The following is a 22,500-nucleotide window of genomic DNA, read 5'->3' as shown; positions in this document are numbered from 1 at the left end:
CTGCTTTGAGGGACACAGTTTCATCACGTGCTGTTTCTCAATATAAAAGAGAGAAAAGGGCTGCCCTGAAGCAGAAGTCTAAGATAAGACCAAGCTCACCTCTGCCTAATAAAGTCTGCAACTGCTGTGGTCATCAACATGAAAAAGGTCTATGCAGAGCCACTACTTCCACATGTCGTGCTTGTGGCAAGAAAGGCCATTGGGATTCTACTGCAAAGTGTCCTGCCAGGAATGCCAGATGCAAGGTCTGCAATCGGCAGGGACACTTTGATAAATGCTGCCCAAAGAAACGAAAGGCTAAGAAGACAAAAGAAGAGGACACAAACCACAACTTGAAAGTAGTAAGTTCTGTATCCCCTTCAGTGTCACATGCCAGGAGTGTCACCTCTACTGCACGACCTAAACCTCAACCTTCCCTTAAAGCCCGCATATCAATTCGGCTTAATGATTCATCAAGTAGTCTTGCCATCAAGATACCTGACACAGGTGCAGACACAACTGTCATTGGACTCAAGCATCTTAGTAGTCTTGGACTTTCAAAGGAAGACTTGGCACCACCGGCAGAGACAGTGTACTACAATGCAGATGGGTCACAGATACCACCAGCAGCTGGATCATTTTGTGGAACCATCGCCTATGGCGACCGTTCGACTACATGTTAGATTGATGTTCAGCCGTCGTTTACGACCCCGCTGCTCTCTTGGAAGGAGTGCAAGGATTTGGGGATTGTTCCAGACTATTTCCCCAGGCAGATGTCGGACGTGCACATGGCCAATCGAGTCCATGGGCTGGATAGTACACCAATATTGAACCCCTCTCAGTTGCTGCCTTTGCTGCTGGACCAGTTGAAGTCACCTGAAGAAGCAAGGAACTATTTCCTGCATCAGTATGCAGATGCCTTGGTGAAGAAGGACGGCTTGCAGTCAGGGCCACTCAAGACGATGATAGGCTAACCCATGAGAATTCATCTGCGGGATAATGCCACGACCTTCGCGATCCACACCCCAAGAATGATTCCTTTGGCTTTTCAGGAACTAACGAGAAAGGAGCTTGAGTCATTAATGACCCAAGACATCTTGAAGCCAGTGTAGGATGAACCATCAGAATTGTGTCAGCCAATGGTGTCCCAAAAGTAAATGGTGGTGTTCGCATTACCACTGACCTGTCAAAATCAACAGGCAAGTCTCTCGCCCTGCCCACCCTTCTCCGACACCATTTACAGCCATCAGAAGTATCAGTCCACGGTCAAAGTTCTTCACAACTGTGGACGCTCTTTGTGGTTATTGGCAACTACCCTTGTATGAGGACGATGAACACCTGACTACATTTATCACTCCTTACGGACGTTTCGGGTATTGTCGTGGTCCCATGGGTTTTGCTGCACCAGGAGGTGACTCCGAGGTGACAGGGTACTTCAGGGATTAATGAACTGCATCAGAGTTGTGGATGACATTCTCCTACATGATAAGGACTACATCTCACACCTTCAATGTGTAAATGAAGTCCTGTCAAGGTGTCGTCATCACGGGATAACACTTAATGCAGAGAAATTCATTGTGGCTGCATCTGAGGCCAGCTTCTGTGGGTACAAACTATCAAGATATAGTATTGAAGCAGATCCAGAGAAGGTGAGGGCCATCACAGAGTTTCCTACCCCTGCAAACTTAACAGACCTTCGGTCATTCATGGGCTTGGTAAATCAACTGTTTACACCCAAGATTTCAACCACTGCAGCACCGCTCCGCCCATTGATGAGTCCAAGAAGAGCTTTTACTTGGACAGCGGACCACACTAAAGCTTTTATTGGCATTAAACAAGCTTTGTCAAAGCCATCCATACTCGCAACGTTTGATCCAGCTCTTCTACCATTCTGCAGACCACGCTCCAGACTCTATGGCCTCGGCTATGTGTTGCTGCAGGACCACGGTGCTGGAAGATACAAGATGGTGCAATGTGGATCTCGTTTCTTGACGGACACAGAAACACGGTATTTGACCATCGAACTGGAAATGCAAGCTGTCGTTTGGGCTATCAGCAAGTGCAAGTTCTATCTTTGTGTACTTTAGCACTTCAGTTTGATGACAGATCACCGTCCATTGGTTCCTATTTTGAACCATTATTCTCTGGATGCTATTGAAAATTCTTGCCTCCAGTGCATGAAGGATAAAATCACACCCTAATTTTACTGCAATGTGCATGCAGGTAAAGATTGTGCATTCCTGATGCCTCTCCCGGTCACCTGTTAGTCACCCAACGGTGGAAGATGGTATCTTCAATACTGAGGTGGAAACTTCTGTCAAGATTGTGGCTTTGCATGCTGTCAGGTCTGTTTAAGCATCAGATGCTATAGATGAGCAAGAAGATCTCTTCATGGAAGAATTGCATATGCTCATTAAGGATCTTCATCTGTAAATCAGTGTTCCCCATGACCGCTATAACTGCCATACTCTGTGTACGTACTGGAAATCGCAATGCTAGTTGTACAATGATGGTGACTTGTGCTGTATAGCCTAGATGGTTGTCCCTCTTCTAATACGCTGTAGCACCCTGGCTCGCCTGCATGATAGCCACTTGTGGTTGTGGAAGCTACAAGCATCGTGCACAGCAGACAGTCTTTGGCCAGGCATTAATGCAGACTAGTGAATACCGTTCGTGCCTGTAGACATACCATACCTACAGCCTAGCCAGCAACACACCCCTACTGTTAGAAGACAAACCCACAAGACCTTTTGCTGTGCAGCTGACTTTTCAGTGTTGCTGAGAAACACTTCTTGTTATGCTGACCGACTTTCTGGTGCCATTGTCGTCCCGTGTGAAGTATGCAAAAGTGCTTCAGCGATTAGATTCTTTCGGCAATGTTCTTGTCTTGGTGCACAGTTCGCCTGCGCACCGATGTGGACCCATTCTCCAACTGGAATTTGTACCTTTCTAGCAATGGGAGTGCGTATGTCATGTCAAGTCCCTATTCCACAGTCAACGGGCATGCTGAGGCTGTGTGAGAAGTCAAGTATCTGATCATGAGACGCACCAAGGAAATATGACTGCAGAGTCCGACAGAGCCTATTGGAATTGTGTACACCCCAAATTCACTGGTCGTTCTCCTGCTCAGATTCAGTTTTGTATGCCCTTCGTTCCTGGTGCCTGCCCACCTAGTGCTTCATGAAGGAGTGGTACCAAGGCTGAGACTGTGACGTGTGCTGCAGTACGAGCTAGGACGTGAAGACCCGCATGACATTCGCACCCACTCACTTCCAGTTAGAGTTGGGGCGCATGTGCAGTCCAGATCCACAATCCAAGCATTGGATACGTTGATTGTATGGGTATTGACAATCTCGTGATTATACATCAGGCTTCCAAGTGCGTATGCTGTGGCGCAATCGACGGTTCTTGCGCTCTACACATCTCATGATTGGAACACTCAAATGATCTGGAAGAACAGCTGTCAGATGATGCACCTGGATCTTCCGCCTCATCTGTGCCTGTTGAACATCGACGTTCGGAACGCATCAAATCAAAGTCCGTTCAAGACTCCCGCTAGTGAACGTAAAGGGGAGAGAGAGATGTGGGTTGTGATAATAAAGTGAGTTGTGATATTATGTGAGTTGTGAGTGTCATATTGTGATACCGCCATATACGGATTATGATGACAATATTATCGTACGTAATAATTATATGATTAATTACATATATATTGCCTATTGTGTGATATGTTACACCATGTGAAAGATAGAAGATTATGTTTAATTTATATTGCTGTGTAGCATATCGCCTATATAAAAGATTGAGATTCTCTGTACAATTTTTAGAGTACAATATTTTATTTTGTCACACGTCTGGCAGAAGCACTCTCGGGCAGAAGCTGACGCGTGGGGCACAGGACTATGAAGAACTCCCTTTTATTTTTGTCAGAGCTGATCTCCAATGAACCTACTTTAGTTTTAATTGGTGTATTCTTCTCCCTTAAGCATCGTAGAGAAACACGAAAGAAACAGATATACGAAAACGACACAGTGAGTATAAAAACAGACATTATGTTTTTAAACATAATGACAAGGAGCCTCTTAGTATGCTCCTGGTATGCCAGCCTATAGTGATGCGTTGCTTAATTTTCTCAACGCTAGATGTGTTTATCTGTACGAGTTGCCCCAGCTACTCTCATATATATACATATATATATATATATATATAATATATATATATATATATATATATATATATATATATATATATATATGCATATATATATGTATGTAAGTATGTGTATGTGTGTTTTTTGTGTATATGTATGTATATATACATATATGTATTTATAATATATATATATATATATATATATATATATATATATATATGCATATATATGGTATACATATATACATACATAAACACACACACAACACACACACACACACACACACATATATATATATATATATATATATTTGTGTGTGTGTGTGTGTGTGTGTGTGTGTGTGTGTGTGTGTGTGTGTGTTTGCAGAATAGAGAAAGAAAGGAATATATGTATATATATACATATACATGTATGTTTATGTTCATATACACACACACATAATTATGCACATACACATGTACAAACACACACACACATGTACAAACACACACACACACACAAGTGGGAGTTGCAGATGAATAAGCTTCACATACATAATCAAGCTTGCTACGAACAAGAACTCGGTAAAGCCGTAGAAGCATTGTGCGGTCTGCACACCCAAGATAAATGTGAAAGAACCAGCAAAAATCTAAGTGCTTTTGTAGCCTTCGCTACTGTTTAATGTGAGGCACCCATGAAAGCCTTAAGTCAAAAATTAGACCCAAGTACTTCACCTCTTGGACAAATTGAATTGAGTTTGCTCCTAAATAGAGGGAAGGATGGAACTTTCCTCGTTTGTGGAAATGTATAGCCATGGTCTTGCTTGGAGAAAATTTGAACCCATGGTATGTTGCCCACTGTACAACATGATTTACTGTAGTCTGCATATGTCCTTGCACATCCTGTAAGCTTCCTCCTGACCAGTACAGTGTAAAGTCATCCACGTACAGATTACATGAGATGTCATTTATAACAATAGCAAACAGGGTCACACTTAAGACACTCCCTTGTGGGACCCCTTACAGCTGATCTTCCAGGTTAGAGAAACTGTTTCCCACCCGAACTCTAAACTTTCTGTTAGTAAGGAAGCTTTGTATGAAGGTAGGTAATGCTCCTCTTAAACCAATGTCATACAGCTTCATGAGTACGTCATGCTTCCAAGTAGTACTGTAAGGCTTTTCAGGGTCAAAGAAAACTGCTATCATGTGACGTCGCTGTGCAAAGGAATTCTGTATAGCAGTTTCCATCCTCACAAGTGCATCTGTGGTCGATCTCAATTTTCTAAACCCATATTGATATGGGGTCATCACGTTTTCCTTTTCTAGCAGCCATGTCAACCTGAAGTTTACCATTTTCTCCATCAGCTTGCAAATGCAGCTGGTGAGAGAAACTGGTCTGTAATTTCCTGGTGTGGAAGCATCTTTGCCAGGTTTAGGAACAGGAATGATTACAGCTTCTTTACATGTGGATTGCACTGTGCCCTCCCTATAGATCCTATGGAATAAGTCCAACAGGAACTTCTGGGAGCTCTCTGGTAAGTGAGATATCATTTGATATGGAATATCATCACTTCCTGGGGCAGTCTTACGGCAGAGCCGCAAAGCAGAGTCCATCTCCCTGCGCAAAGATGGCAAGTTGTATGGAAGTTCTGCTGCAGTTCTACTGAAGAGCAACACTGGGTGTCGTTCCTGTTCAGCCCTAAGAGTGGAAAATCGAGCAGTGTAAGATGCTCCAGAGGAGCTATCTGCCACGGATTTAGCTAGCTCATTTGCAACATCTTTTTTGTCTGTGATGATTATGCCATCTTTCTTCAGAGCAGGTTGTGACATGGATGTGCTCTTTCCAGCGATCTTACGCACCTTGTCCCATAACCATGCTAAGGGGGTCCCAGAGTTAACTGAGTAGACATACTGTCTCCACGACGTCCGTCTAGCCTCCTTTAGTATGTGCCTGGCTTTGGCTCAGGTCTTTTTGTGATGATCAAGGTTACAATGCTGGGGCGTCGTTTCAACTGTCTTAATGCAGCTTTTCTTGCTCTGACATCTTGTTGGCATTCATCAGTCCACCATGGTACCAGAGGTCGACGGTAATGGCCACTACTTTTGGGAATGGATGCTTTTGCTGCAGGGTGATTTCGTGATGTAAAGTGATTAACAGCACCTTGAACACACTGGAAATCATTCACAGATCCTTGCAATACTGCAGTTGATCTAAAAAGAGTCCAGTCCACATGTTCAAGTCGCCATCTCTGCACTCCATTGACATGGTCGCTTCCATGTAAGTCTTCCATGACCTGCCAAGTGAAGTTCAACTATGAATCAGGTAAGCCTATTGATAGGTATATATTGGAGAATCTCCCAGTTTGAATTTGGAAATGTGTGGGAGTGTCACTGTTCAGTAAAACTGCATCTACTCTTAATAACAAGGACTCCAAGGCCTTTCCTCGAGGGTTGCACAAAGTGTCTCCCCAGAGGTGATGCCGACCATTGAAATGGATGTGGCAGCTGCTCAAGTAGATTTTCGAAATCATTTATGTTGAGATTATGTGGAGGAAGGTAGATGGATGCAACTGTGAACGGGCCTATTCTCACAGCCTTCACCTACAGTGTTGTTTGCAGGTGGATGGCCTGGAAGGGAATATCCTGATGTACCATTACTGCTGCTCGTCCATGAGGTCCATTGTGAAAAGTCCCATAATGGGCTTGAACTTGGAATCCTCTCAGGAAAATGGGACGATTTTCCCTGATCATAATTTCTTGTATATATACACATACTGGATTACATGAAGCTATCAAATGTTGCAGCTCTTCCATTTTTGCATGAATTCCCTGACAGTTCCATTGGATTAGGGTATCCAGTTCTTCAGATTACTTCTTCATAAGGCGTTTGGCAGCACCTGTGGTCAAGGTTTGCCCCATACCTTTAGGCTGTCCCTTTCAAGGATCCTGGGAGTACCTTTTTAAGGGTTGTTTACCTGTGGAACTAGTTTCCACAGGCTTCCTTTTGACAGGCTCAGGATTTCTTTGCCTGGGCAAAGAACTGACTTGAGCCTTTGCTTCAGGGGCATTCTGTCTAGCAGTGAAGGCCCCTGTGGATGTGGTGGCAGCTGGAGCTGTCACCGTTGAGGCCTGTGGAGCCTTAACTGATGGCTCCAACGACCTTACTTTGGCAGGAGGAGTCTCCTCAATAGACCCTTCACTCCTACTCTGTTTCTGGTGGAGCAACTCACCAGAGGCAGTGTCAGAAATTTGGGACTGAGGTTTAGAGGAAGTGGCAGAATGTGTTTTGTAAGAAGCACTGGAGGGCAAGGGATGGTGGGAAGGAGGATGGGCTAAAACAGAGGCAAAGGACCTACCTGGCTGTGCAAACAGCACATGGGCACGTTGCTTTGCCCCTGGAAAACTAAATTTCTCCTTGCTCCATATTAAACATACTTCTCTTTCAAATTTGTACTTTTTACATTGCTTTGAAGAAGCTTCATGAGCTTCTTTGCGGTGGTAACAGCATATTGGACCTGGACAGTTGTCATAGGAAGAGTTGGCTCCATGCCCTTATTCCTGGCAGTGGAAGCACCGCATAGGGTTGGGCACATATAGCTTTACCTTGAGGTGGTACCATGCCAACCTAACTGATTCTGGAAGGACTAACGTTTCAGAAGTTAGAAGGATAGCTGGTGTCGACTGTTCCAAACCATCAACTTTCTTCTTAAAACGTTTTACTGCCACTACATTAAAATTTTCTAGTTCCTCTAACAGTTTCTCCTCAGAATACTTCATCAGGTCTCGGGAAAAGACAATTCCTTTACACTGATTAAGGGTTTTGTGAGAACATGAAACTTGATGGTAACTCTCGTCTGGTAACGAAACCTCAACTATCAAGCTACCATCTTGCTGTGGGGTGATGCGAGGATCACATTGACATATTTCAACTATTTTCCAATGTACTTAAAAAATATCAAGATCCATGATTGATACACCATCAATGGTCTTCACCACTAGATACTTCCTATATGAAATACTCTCATATTTACCAAGTAAAATTTCCTTAATGGATTGAGGAGGACTTTTCTCCTTACCTGATTTGGGAACCCAGGAACATTATGATTCCCATTCTTGCCCTTTGAAAGCTGGAAAGGTTCCAGACTGACATGTGATGTTCCAGAGGGAATGGCCAGGGGATTGCGTAGGTCATCAGGGAGAGTGCTAGACAGCATTACAGGGGTAATGAGGAAATATACGCAGCCACTATTATAGTACTAATGGCAGTCGCGGGACCTGTGCGCTACCAATATTGATAGCAGTGGCGGGACATATTGTGATGCTACTTGGGAATGTCAGCTTGATCCTAGCTATATTTGACCAGACGATTGTCTTCACCGGGCCTTGATCAAGGCACCCATCTCACCAGAATAGAGGACCAAAGAGATGTATTGCTATCTGCCAGGCACAGCATGCAGCATCGCTCAACTTCCAGGACACCTGTCTCAATACAAGGCACACCAAAGCCTATTAGGGTATGGTGCACCATCCCCTAATAGGCTTTGGTGTGCCTGGAAGACATTTTGTCTCATCCCTGACTACTGACCTCTCTACTATGGGTAGCCCTCTGGTCCGGCTCCCTAGGTCATTGGGACCTCAAGCCCCCCCGCCCCCTACTGTGGTAAGTCATCTCTCTTAGTCATCCCCCCTAACGGGAGCCACATTGCTGCAGTGGGGGGGGGGGACTTGAGGTCCCAATGACCTGGTGAGCTGGACCAGAGGGGTACCTATACTGAAGGGGTCACCAATGAAGGATGAGACAAAATGGCTCCCTAGGGCACCAAGACCTATGAGAGAGGATGGTGCACCCACACCTGGTTGCCTCCATCCTGGACCAGGGAGAACTCTCCCACGTGTGTTTGCCGTGCTTGGCATCCAGTATTACTAGGAGACAGGAGTCCTGGAGATTTAGTGATGCTGCATGCTGAGCCCTGCAGCTAGCAACACACCTTTTTGGTCCTTTATTCTGGTTAGATGGGTGGCTTGATCAAGGCCCGGTCAAGTCAATTGGTTGGTCAAATATGGCTAGGGTCAAGCAGGCACTGTTCAGTCGGTAATGCATAGGTCCTGTCAGTACTGAAATAGTGGCTGCATATATGGGAGATTTTGAGCCCAACTATAGCTTCCCCTCATTGGACTCCAGAGATCTAGCTGACGACCTATGCAATCCCATAGCCATTCTCTCTGGAATGTCACATGTTGTCACTCTGGAACCTTTCTGGCTTTCAAAGGGCAAGAATGGGATCGTAATGGTTCTTGGACTCGATCCATTAAGGAAATCTTACCTGGTAAATATGAGAGTATTCCATATAGTAAGTACCTAGTAGTGAAGAGCATTGATGATGTATCAATCATGGATCAGTGTAAGGGAATTGTCTTTTCCCGAGTCCTGATGAGGTATTCTGAGTAGAAACTGGTAAAGGAACTAAAGAATTTTAATGTAGTGGCAGTAAAACGTTTTAAAAAGAAAATTGATAGTTTGGAACAGTTGACACCAGCTCTCCTTCTAACTTTTAAAATGTTAGTCCTTTCAGAACCAGTTATGTAGGACTGGTACCACCTCAAGGTAAAGCCATATGTGCCTAACCCTATGTGGTGTTTCCACAGGGTTATGGGCATGGAACCAACTCTTGCCATTTTAAGGAAAATCAACAACCTTGAGTTTGTGTAAAGTGTGGTGCAACAGGTCATCAGGTCATTTAGTAAAAAGGAGCAAGGAGAAATTTCGTTTTCCAGGGGCAAAGCAATGTGCCTGTGTGCTGTTTACACAGCCAGGGAAGTCCTTTGCTTCGGTTTTAGCCCATCCTCCTTCCCACCATCCCTTGCCCTCCAATACTTCTTACACCACACAATCTGCCACTACCTTTAAACCTCAGTCCTCAGTTGCTGAAACTGCTTCTACTGAGTTTCACAAAAAACGGAGTAGGAGTGAAGGGTCTATTGAGGAGACTCCTACCAAAATAAGATCTTTGGAGCCATCAATCAAGGCCCTAGAGGTCTCAATGGTGACAGCTCCAGCTGCCACCACATCCACAGGGGCCTCCTCTGCTAGGCAGAATGCCCCTAAAGCTCAGGCAAAGGAATACTGAGCCTGTTCAAAAGACTCTTCTCAGAGTGGGGCCTCTGGAGCCGTCAAAGGGTCCAGGGGCCTCAACGATGACGACTCCAGCTGCTAACACATCCATAGGGGCCTCTGCTGCTAGGCAGAATGCCCCTGAAGCAAAGGCTCTGGTCCGTTCTTTGCCCAGGCAAAGAAACCCTAAGGCTGTCAAAAGGAAGCCTATGGAAACTAGTTCCATGGGTAAACAGTCCCTCAAAAGAATCTCCCAAGATCCTGGAAAGGGACAGCATAAGGGTGTGGGGCAAACCTTGACCATAAGTGCTGCCAAACACCTTATGAAGAGGTAGTTTGGAGAACTGAATACCCTAATCCAATGGAACTGTCAGGGAATTCATGCAAAATGGGAAGAACTGCAACATCTGATTGCTTCATGCAACACAGTTTGTGTATGCCTACAAGAGATTATGACTAGGGAAAATCATCCCATTTCCCTGAGTGCCCATTATGGGACCTTTGATAATGGATGTCATGGAGAAGTAGCAGTAATGGTATGTCAGGACATTCCCTTCCAGGCCATCCACCTGCAGACAACACTGCAGGTGAAGGCTGTGAGAATAAGCTTGACACGACCTTACACTGTTGCATCCATCTACCTTCCTCCACATAATCTCAACATAAATGATTTAGAAGATCTTCTTGGGCAACTGGCACATACATTTCTACACTTGGGAGATTTCAATGGTTGGCATCACCTCTGGCAAGACACTCGAGGAAGGGCCTTGGAGTCCTTGTTCTTAAGAGTAGATGCAGTTTTACTAAACAGTGGCACTCCCACAGGTTTCCAAATTCAAACTGGGACATTCTCCAATATAGACCTGTCAATCGGTTCACAGATGAATTTCACTTGGCAGGTCATGGAAGACTTACATGGAAGCGACCACTTCCCAATACTTTTGCAGGAGGTGAATGGTATTCCAGCCACTGGAGTGCAGAGATGGCGACTTGAACATGCGGACTGGAATCTTTTGAGATCAATTGCAGTATTGTAAGGATCTATGAATGATTTCCAGTGTGTTCAAGGTGCTGTTAATCACTTCACATCATGAATTCACCTTGCAGCAGAAGCATCCATTCCCAAAAGTAGCAGGCAGTACCATCAGCCTCTGGTACCATGGTGGTCTGATGATTGCCAATAAACTGTTAAAGCTAGAAAAACTGCAGTAAGGCATTTGAAACAATGCCCCAGCATTGTAACCTTGATCCATTACAAAAAGACCTGAGCCAAAGCCAGGCAAGTGCTAATGGAGGCTAGACAAACATCGTGGAGACAGTATGTATCCTCAATTAACTCTGGCACCCTCTTAGCATGGTTATGGGACAAGGTGCGAAAGATCGCTGGAAAGAGTACATCCATGTCGCGACCTGCTTTGAAGAAAGATGGCAAAATCCTCACAGACAAAAAAGATGTTGCTAATGAGCTAGCTAAACCCATGGCAGAGATCTCCTCTAGAGCATCTTACACTGCCCGATTCTGCACTCTTCGAGCTAAACAGGAACAACGTCCAGTGTTGTTCTTCAGTAGGACTGCCGTAGAACTTTCATACAATTTGCCATTTTTGCACATAGAGATGTACTCTGCAGCTCTGCCGTAAGACTGCCCCAGGAAGTGACAACATTCCATATCAAATGACATCTCACTTACCAGAGAGCTCCCAGAAGTACCTGTTAGACCTATTCAATAGGATCTATAGGGAGGGCACAGTACCATCCACATGGAAAGAGGATATAATCATTTCTGTCCCTAAACCTTGCAAGGATGCTTCCACACCAGGAATTTACAGACTAATTTCTCGTACCAGCTGCATCTGCAAACTAATGGAGAAAATGGTCAACTTTAGGTTGACATGGCTGTTGGAAAAGGAAAACATGTTGACCCCATATCAATTTGGTTTAGAAAATTGAGATCGACCACAGATGCACTTGTGAGGATGGAAACTGCTATCTGCTATACATAATTCCTTTGCATAGCCATGTCACTGTTAGCAGTCTTCTTTGACCTTGAAAAGGCTTATGATACTACTTGGAAGCATGGCATACTGTATGACATTGGTTTAAGAGGAGCATTACCTACCTTCATACAAAGCTTCCTTTCTAACAGGAAGTTTAGAGTTCGGGTTGGAAACAGTTTCTCTAATCTGGAAGATCAGCTGTAAGGGGTCCCACAAAGGAGTGTCTTAAGTGTGACCCTGTTTGCCTTGCTATAAATGATGACATGTTCCATGTGTCCCTCATGTAATTGTATGGGGATGCCTTTACACTGTACTGGTCTGGAGGAAGCTTACAGGATGTGCAAGGACATATGCAGACTACAATAAATCATGTACAGTGGGGAACATACCATGGGTTTAAATTTTCCACAAGCAAGACCATGGCTATACATTTTCACAAACGAGGAAAGTTCTTTCCTTCCCTCTATTTAGGAGCAAACCCACTGCAATTTGTCAAGAGGTGAAGTACTTGGGTCTTATTTTTGACTCAAGGCTTAAATGAGTGGCCCACATCAAAAAGTTAAAAGTGAAGGCTACAAAAGCGCTTAGTATTTTGCTGGTTCTTTCATATCTATTTTGGGGTGCAGACTGCACAATGCTTCTGCGGCTTGACTATGGATGTGAAGCTTATTCATCTGCACTTCCACTGTTCTCCAGATGATGGACTCGGTTCATAATGAAGCTCTCAGAATCTGTACAGGGGTTTTCAGGTCTTCACCTGTGGAGTTCACGTATGCTGAGAGTGGAGAATCACCTCTTTCATTACACTGGGACACGAGACTATAAAGGATACCGGGATCTCCTACATCCAGATTGGTTTTCAACCCTCTTGAGGATAGCCGATTCTATGGTAGGAGAATGAGGAATCTTGTGGAAGATCTTTATTTAAATTTCACTAAGGTTCTGTCCGCTGGAATTCCCCGTTTCCCCCTTGGACTAATCATGTCGAGCTGGATTTGGTCGGAATTGAGAAAGGGGAGATATCTGAAGCAGAAGTCAGAGAGAAATTTCTTCAGCACATTTCTAAGTACCAAGGATCAGATGCAATATATACAGATGGTTCGAAATCTGAAAATGGTGTGAGCTATGCAGCAGTTAGCAGAAGGAAGAATGCATCTGGCATCTTTCTCTAGCATCCTCGATCTTCACTGCAGAGTTACATGCCATCCTTGCAGCAGTTAAGATGGCTAGAGATCTTACGAACCATTCTATTGTAATATATTGTAACTCTCGTAGTGCCTTGCAAGTAGTCAAGAACTGATATCAACACGTAAAAAGATAACTATGTTGGGTGACAGTGCATATTGGCATTAGTGGGAATGAGCAAGCTGATCAGAAGGCCAAGGCAACTGCCGCTCAGCCCTGTGATAATCCTCTCCTCCCTCTCCCACACAGCGACCTGAAACCCAACATCAGGTTTTGTCTTCGCTACAAATGGAAGGAACAATGGAGGCATACCTCTAGAAACAAACTGCGTGAGATTAGAGAGGACCTTGGCAGTTGGGTGACCAGATCCATTACAACCGAAAAGTAGAAGTTGTATTAACAAGACTAAGAATCGGGCACACAAGACCGACTCATGGGCCGAGGAGGGCTAAAAGTGAAGCACTTTGTCAGGAATGCCAAGAGCCATTAACGGTCGCACATGTAGTGGAAAGATGTGCAACATTCTCAGACCAAACACGTACGTACTTGTTTCACACTTGTCTGAACGATGTACTGGGAGGATTTGACCCTAGGTCTTTTTAGTTTCCTTTGGGGGACTAATATTTCCCCAAAACAGTTTAATTATGCATAATATTTATGCAATAATTTTATTCATTTAGAGCATAATATTTTTGCTTTAATTTATAATATATTATTTGTTATTTATAAAATATTTATTGATAGATTTTTAAAGTTTTTGATATTTAAATATTTCTATCTAACAAGGGATTCGCCGCTAATGACCTTTGCTGTTGACGCGGCAGATAATGTAAAATAATCAATCAATCTTATCGCCCGTTAGGGGAGGTAGGAGTGATGGCTAGTGATGAGAATGACTACTAGATCTTTTTTCTGCAGTTATTAAAAACGTACTTGCACTCATTGCTTAAAAGTTGGCAGTAACTGCGCAAGAATTTGGAATATTACAACGTGTATGGCAAAGTCGCCGTCCTATGTGTCCTGAGAAAAAAAACTTAGGGAAAGCGCTTCATGTCTAATAGTGAGGAGGATGCTCTCACACTCCAAGGCAGTGCACAAAATATTATACATAGATTTAAGAAGGAATTAAATTTTTTACAAACTTGCAAAGGGGTTTAAAGAAACCGACACTTTCTCGACTTCGTGTGTATATGTGGATGTGGGGTAGTGAGTGTGCGTTTCACTGTCACGGAAAAACCTGGTAAGTTGATGGTCATACCACATCGTTGGATCCTTATCGAAAGGGGGAACATTTCCTGAGGTGTATTGTCACTTTTTTAGCTTATGAAAAATAGTCTAATTTACTTTCACAAAAGTTCGTAAGTAGTATGATTATGACATTTGATATAAGATACTATTATTTCCCTTTTGTGAAATTATTGATAAAAAAAAAAAATGTGAAGTGAAATTTTTAAAATCAGCCTATTTCCCAAGACTCTCCGAGTCTGGGAAATAGGCTTTATATTTCATATGCACACACACACACACATATAATTTTATACAAGCACACACACTCGCAAACACACATATTGTGTGTGTAAGTCAATAATTATATATCTTATATAATATTATATATATATATATATATATATATATATATGTCTATATATGTAAAAATATATATATATATATATATAATGTATATATATATATATATTATAATATTTATACATATATACACATATACATACATAACATACACATACATACATATACATACATACATAAACATACATACACATATATACATACAACATACATATCCAACTACATACTAAATGCTGCCCACACAATTGAAATGCATATTTAGAGTTTTTCTAATTATCTATCCATTAATAAACAGTTCACACCAAACACGCAGGGTTCTCAATGACAATATCTTCCACTTCCACATGCTTCCTCCACTTCCCGTACCATTTCCCACCGCTTCCTCCCTTCCGTACCACTTCCACTTCCACCGCTTCTCCACTTCCGGTTCCACTTCCACTTCCCCCTTCCCACTGCCGCTTCCACTTCCGCTGCCCACTTCCACCGCTTCCTCCACTTCCCCGCTTCCTCCACTTCCGGTTTCCACTTCCACTTCCACCGCTTCCTCCACTTCTGGTACCGCTTCCACTTCCACCGCTTCCTCCACTTCCGATACCGTTTCCATTCCACCGCTTCCTCCAACTTCCGCTACCAACTTCCACTTCCACCACTTCCCTACATTTCCCGCTACCACTTCCACCATCACCTCCTTGCCCTTTGGACCACCGCATGGACCAGTTGCCGGGAAGCCAAGTAGACGGGTACAAATACCACTGGTTGGAAAGATGGATTGCCTAAACCTGGGGACCGCCTGGTCTTCCGACGCAACTGCAAAGAGTACCAAAAAGATCTCGCCATCCTTCGGACACAGTTTTACAACGCAGCAAGTGAGCGAGACTTTGCTCTTGGTCGCAGACACGTTCTACGAAAAACTTTAGATGATGAGTATGGGGCCTATTCGAGTCGACATTTTCTTTTCATGTTTCATATATTTGTAAGCCTTTGAGTGAAGTGCTTTGAGCGATTCCCAATGTCAAAAGTTGTGTTTCTAGAATGCGTAATATTATGTGGAAAAAAAGTAGGATAGTTATGATAGGCTCCTATCAGTATTAATGCATAATTTGCTGTTTATATATATTATTATTTTTATTATAAATAATGATATTCCTGTTCCTTTTACAGTGATATCAGGGTTTATTATCACTGCCGGTATAAATTTATCAATATAATCGTTATGAATATGTTTCTTAAAAATTACTACAATTATTTCAATATCTTGATTTTTAGGGGCTCCAATCTCCTACAACTTTAAGCGAACTAACAAAACAAGCCTTGACTTTTAAACCATTCCGTGCAGGAAATCCTTGCGCCGTCCAAAGCACCGACACGAGTAGAAGCACGCCAGTCTGATGGAAGGAACGGAGATATGTTTATTTAATCCTTTCACGAAGAAAGAATATGCTTCAATATATCCTGTGTATGTGTCTGCGTGTCTGTTCTTTTTGAGTTAATAATAAATAAATATTTGTATACATTCATTTATAAATCATATAACTATTTATATAAATATATCTACAAAATAAATATGTACATAAGTATATACACACACATACATATATACACATATATACACATATGTGTATTCTTATATATGTAAATGCATACGGGGTTTTATATATTATATATATATATTTTATATAGATATATATATATATATATATATATAATATATATATGATATATATATATATATATATATATATATATATATATATATATAAAATATATATATTATATGTGTGTGTGTAACCTTTGTATATATATATATATATGTACGTATGTGTATGTATATATGTATGTTTTTTTTTTTCAAGAACTTTATATCGTATGTACATTATTTTGGTGTTGATTTCCTCTGTATTTGGGAGTTATATATCATATAATGATTTTTTTATGCCAATATGTGATATAGATTTGTTTTATCATGTATTTCTTGTTTTTGTTGGAGGTATCTTATTTTCATGCACTACACTTGTCTCTGGGCATTTGTTTTTTGTTTTCCCCTTCGGAGGCAACGCCTAGCATTTTTGAACTGTGGCAAGCTTGGGCTTGTGTTTTGCATTGATTACCTTTTGTTAAAAACTTTTGGGACAGCTGTAAATATTGATAAGAACAGAATCTTTCTAAAAAATGTGGTATGTATCGTTAATGATTCAGGATGTTAATTTAAAGGATTTTAATGTTATATGGCTTTAAAATTCGCACAAGCAGATCAGTGTCTTTTTACTGTTTTGCCATACCTGGATTTTCTCCATGTTTAAAATGAATGTGAAATTTAGGTTCTTGCTGATATTGAATAGAATAATGTATATTGTGGAATTTTTTTTTTGTGAAAAAAAATTATTTGTTTTATTGAAGCATTTCTTTGTTATTTCTAATTTTTTAAATTTTTTTGTTTGTTTTGTTTTACTTAGTGTCTAAATGTTTAATTTTGCATAGTTGTACGATTAATTTTTTCATTTTTACATTTGCTTGCAGGTTGGATCACATGAATAAGATTGGGTGCATGTATTTTCCTGAGTCTCCCTTATCCAGTACCTAGCAGTATTAGCTTTCAATACAATATCTCATACACACACACACACACACACACACACACACACACCACTCCACTCACTCACTCACTCACACACAAACACACACCACACACAAATGGGTCAGATATTACCAGATCTCTAAAAAATAGTTGATTCGGTTTTAAATTTATGAATATAATTTAAGGAAATTTCCAGATCTCAACTAATTTGAAAATCTCAAAGAATTGTTTAAGTAATGTTCATTTATATATAGGTCCATTTTCCTCATACTATGTTCTTTATACCTTTTTATGAATGAGAGTACACTTTTATTGCTGAGGTTTTATATGGAAATGCGTAATTATCCTTTATATACAATTAGTTGCCATAAATGCATTCTAGAAAAAAAATGTTGGATAGTTTGAAGTAGCAGTGATCTTTTGATTTTTCGGGACATATTAGACGCGGTAAACTTGAGAATCAATTTACTGATACTACAGTGACAACCCAAAAAAAAATTTTCTGTTCAAAGCAAACACACACACACACACAAAAGTTTACATCGCTTTCCGAGAGCATTCATCCAGCAAAATGTACGCGTATGGAGTTTCGTTTTTGTGTATGGTATCATGGTCCTGGTTTGTCGCCTAAAGTTTGGTGAGCGATTGTCTGTGATTAGATAAACGATTAACATATATCATCTGGTATGATAAATGAATGTCTCTAATGCGCGTAAAAAAAAAAAAAAAAAAAGTCTACGCCGATATTAACCGTTTGAAAGAAATTGATTTTGAATAATGAAACCACTTTTCGGGTAAAGGAACTTTAAAATTCGTACATCGCCCCAATCACGTGTCGCGGTGTGATTTTAAATACACAGTCAAGACAGTTAAACATGAGGAAATGTGAGTGTTTGGGATTCTTTCACTGGTAATAAGGGCAAGCAAGGTCTTTTTATCTAAAAAATGTTTCAGCGAGCGAAGTGATTACATTAACGTATGAAGAGAAATTTCCTATATTTGGAGAATTAATGAATATGATTTTTAAGGGGCGATAACGCCACTTGCCACCAATCAGAGACAGTCAAAAAGATTTTAAGTGACAGTTGATTTAATGTATTAGAGGGGCAAGTAACTTACCTCATCTAAACCCCCACAAAAAATAAAAAGCATGGAACGCCATGAAGAAAGAAGTTTAACAGGCCAGACGTAGCAAAATCAAAGATCTGCTGATGATCTGCTGATGAGACTGACAAAATGCCCGCATATGGTATTGCAGCACAATGGAAACATAACTACTTCATCCTGATATATCTGTCTATTGGAAGTTCAGCCTTACCTCATGATGGCAACTGCAGCTCAAACTGAACCAAAGGGAAGTGGAATGCAGGAAGACCAAGACCGGCCTGTATTGTGAACCTCAGGGCGAGTCGTATTTATATCCGAACAGATGACACGATCGCTCTTAATTCGAATGAGTTATGAGTTCAATATTTGAAGAAACGTCGTGATCATGTAATTTACTTATCATTTTTTATTATTTATTTTGTTAATCAGTAAGTTAAAGAATAACATTAGAAACATTCGTGTGTATCTCATGGCTCTAGTGCTGTTAAACATACGTTAGTAGTTGGAATACGTAAATGGGCTTACGTGGTATCGTATACTTCCCCTTATGCTTATATCTATCTATCTATCTATCTATCTATCTATCTATTATTATATATATAAAATATTATATATATTATATTATATATATTATAATATATATATATATAATATATATATATATATATATATATATATAATAGACACAAATTATAAAAAACACTAGGTAAAAACACAAACGCACACAATTTTAAAAAACATTTCACCAAAATTACACACACACACACACACACACACACACACACACACACACACACACACACACACACCACACATATATATTATATATATATATTATATTTAAAATACATATACTATATATAATATATATATATATATTATATAAAAATATATATATATATATAATATATATATATATATATATATATTATATTATATAATTTTAAAATATTATATATATACATATATATATATATATATATATATATATATATATTTTATATTTATATATATGTGGGTGTGTTGTATGTGTGTGTGTGTTTTTGGTGTGTGTGTGTGTGTGTCTTTTTGTAATTTATATGTATAATTTATATATATATATATTATATAAAATATTAAAATATATAATATATATATATATATATATATAATATATATTTGTGTGTGAGTATGTGTGTGTGTGTGTTGGTATATAGTGGTTATGTATATTATATACATGTGTGTGTATGTATATATGCATATATATTTATATGCATATTCAATATATATGTTTATACATATATATTACATAGGTGTATGTTTATGAATATATTTACATATATATACAAACATACATATTTATATTTATGTATATGTATATGTATATTTTTTTATATATTATATATAAAATATATATATATATTAAAATATATTATATAGATATATATATATATATTTTACAAATATATAAGTCACTATATATATATATATATATAAAATTTTATAATATAAAATATATATATATATATATATATATATATATATGACCCTGCCAGGTCACAGCCTCTCCATCATCAAGACTTCTGCAGTGCCTTCTCGTGGCCACCCATGGGTAACTGGGTACCTTGCGGTCCCAAGCTAAATCTGTGGGGAATCTCGGAGCAGCAGGAGGCCCCAGAGGTACGGAGTTATGGCCCACCGGCATGTGGACACACTCTGGCTTCTACCAACTCCTGCCCCCTAGCCACCCTGGGGTAATGGGGCGGCTCGGGGGAGGTGGGCCTTGCCAGTCCTCCTTCCCCCAAAATGACCCTCTGGCAACATCTCTTATAAATGGAAACGGGGGGGAGGGTGTTGCCCCTCCCCCCGCAAGAAAGGCGGCTGGGGGCCCGCTGGGAGGGCAAATGGGGGGGTCAGGATTGAACGAGAGCTTGTGGGGAAAAACCCCTTGGGGAACCCCCCACAGGTGGATGGTGGTCCCACTGCCTGCCGACCCCCTTTATTTGGGGCTGTGTCGGCAGGGGTGGCGGAGGTGGTGTGCACCCGGAGTGACCACCCGAGGCTTAATCTCAGGCGTGCTTTCTGGGTAGCGCTTGGAACATCCCGCCCTTTGGGGGCAGGAGAGCGGTTCCCCTCTGCTACCCCAGGGAATTTTTGAAGTGACTGGGAGTTGAGGTGGCTGCCTCCAGGGGTGAAAAGACATGTCAGTGTGGGTGTTACACTTACTCTAGTCGGGCCGCAGGCGATGGTCACCCCCTCCGGGTGTAGTCATAGCCATCCCATCGCTTCACCCCCGTGGTGTGAGGTACACGGGTTGATGATGTTTTAGGGCATTGGGGACTGAAGCATGTTTTTGGTTTCTTGTCCTTATTGCGGTATACCTCCTACCATGTATATAAAATCGATGTAAAAGAGGCGTTCTACCCCAAACTCCATCTGTGGCAACGATGCCTCGGGCGGATATTCGCTTGTTCTGGCGATTTCATGCTGTTCTGGCTGTGACCGAGCGGGCACGAGATGTCTTCGCCCCCATGGCTGGGAAGCTGATCCCAGCGCAAGAATACCCTCCTCTCCGGGACTTTCTGGGTCCCAGAAAATGGGATCTCTGCTCCGGGTACCATGCCCCAAACCCCACATCGCTGGACTTGGTACGCGATCGGGAAAATGGGGCCCAAAGGAAATCGACCACTTTCTTGTTAGAAAGTGTGGAGGATCCCCCAAACTGCGGGTTTACCGGAGTGCCGATTTCTGTGGCCCAAACCATAGGCTGCTTGTGGCTACCCTGGGGGTCCACTTCAAAACTCCCTCCCTCCAGGGGCCCCCAAAGTGTTTCCTTGGACGACTAAGGGGGGAGGATGTGCCCGTGGTTCCCATGGCAGCTCTGCCCGATTCACAAAACCAAAACCTGACGGACCCTTGCTCTGTGGGGTTCTTCAAGCACTAACCCAACAGCTCAGGATCCATTGCGTATCCCCAAGGACAAGGCAAATTTTCCATCTCCCTGGAAAATTTCGGGCCCACTAAATGTGTCGCAAGGTGGGCTGAATGGGAATCAGTCTTGCATCATTCCATGGTGCGTAGGGCTCGGACATGTGGAAGGGACAAGGAACATTTCATTGGGAATCTTGCTGAGGGGGGCGAAGGCCTTTCTTGGTAAATGACCTTCGCCCTGCATCCCAAGCCTGAAAAACTGAACCCAAACCCTCCTCACGATGACTGCAGCCCATCAGCAGAGGGGAAGGATCTCTCGATCATGTTGGGTTCGTGAACGTTGGGTGAGTTTTTTTAAACAGTTGTACCGGGTAGATCCTCCAACAGTTAGCTTGGTGAAAGCGATTTTCGCATGCCTGTGCCGGACCCCCCATCCGGGGAAACCCTCCTACCTTAACGAGGTTAGGCGGGCGTTTTCCCAAAAGCTGAAGAGTGGGAGAGCTGCAGGCATATTGATTCCCTGCTGACTGCTAAAGGCGGGGGGTAAAACCTATGCTCGGGGCCTGCATACATCCTGACTGCCTTTAGCAGTCTGGTACCTTCCCCCTGACCTGCGGGGGCGTGGTCATCCCTCTCTGGAAGGAGAAAGGGGATCGTTGGGGACTTTTGGGTACCGGGCTTACACTGCTCGCATCCAGGAAAGGGTTTTCTCGCTTACATTCTTCTGAAAGGGATCCGCAACCCCTACTGGGGCACCAAGACCGGAGCAGTCTGGTTTTACTCCTGGCAAGCCCAAAATAGACCGATACTACCCTTCAAGTATTGTGACGCCGTCGTGATTTTTGGGCTGGGGTTTCTCGCAGCCTACATCGACCTCAAGAAGCGTTTTTACTCGGTGGTCGGAATCGCTTGGAGAC

The 22,500-nt window shown here is 41.9% G+C and overlaps 1 protein-coding gene across 1 annotated transcript in view; it reads right to left on the bottom strand.

Moving 5' to 3' along the window:
- Positions 1–15,287: 15,287 nt before the first annotated feature.
- LOC119595295 (glycine-rich cell wall structural protein 2-like) overlaps positions 15,288–22,500 on the bottom strand; it is a 22,999-nt gene continuing 15,786 nt past the window's right edge. The window contains exon 4 of the mRNA XM_037944451.1: positions 15,288–15,574. Coding sequence (XP_037800379.1) covers positions 15,288–15,574 — 287 coding nt within the window. The remainder of the gene's footprint in view (positions 15,575–22,500) is intronic.

This window comes from Penaeus monodon, chromosome 35, assembly GCF_015228065.2.
Source record: "Penaeus monodon isolate SGIC_2016 chromosome 35, NSTDA_Pmon_1, whole genome shotgun sequence".
NCBI classification, from domain to species: domain Eukaryota; kingdom Metazoa; phylum Arthropoda; class Malacostraca; order Decapoda; family Penaeidae; genus Penaeus; species Penaeus monodon.
The sequence above is the reverse complement of the archived record's forward strand: the minus strand, read 5'-3'. Positions and strand labels throughout refer to the sequence as shown.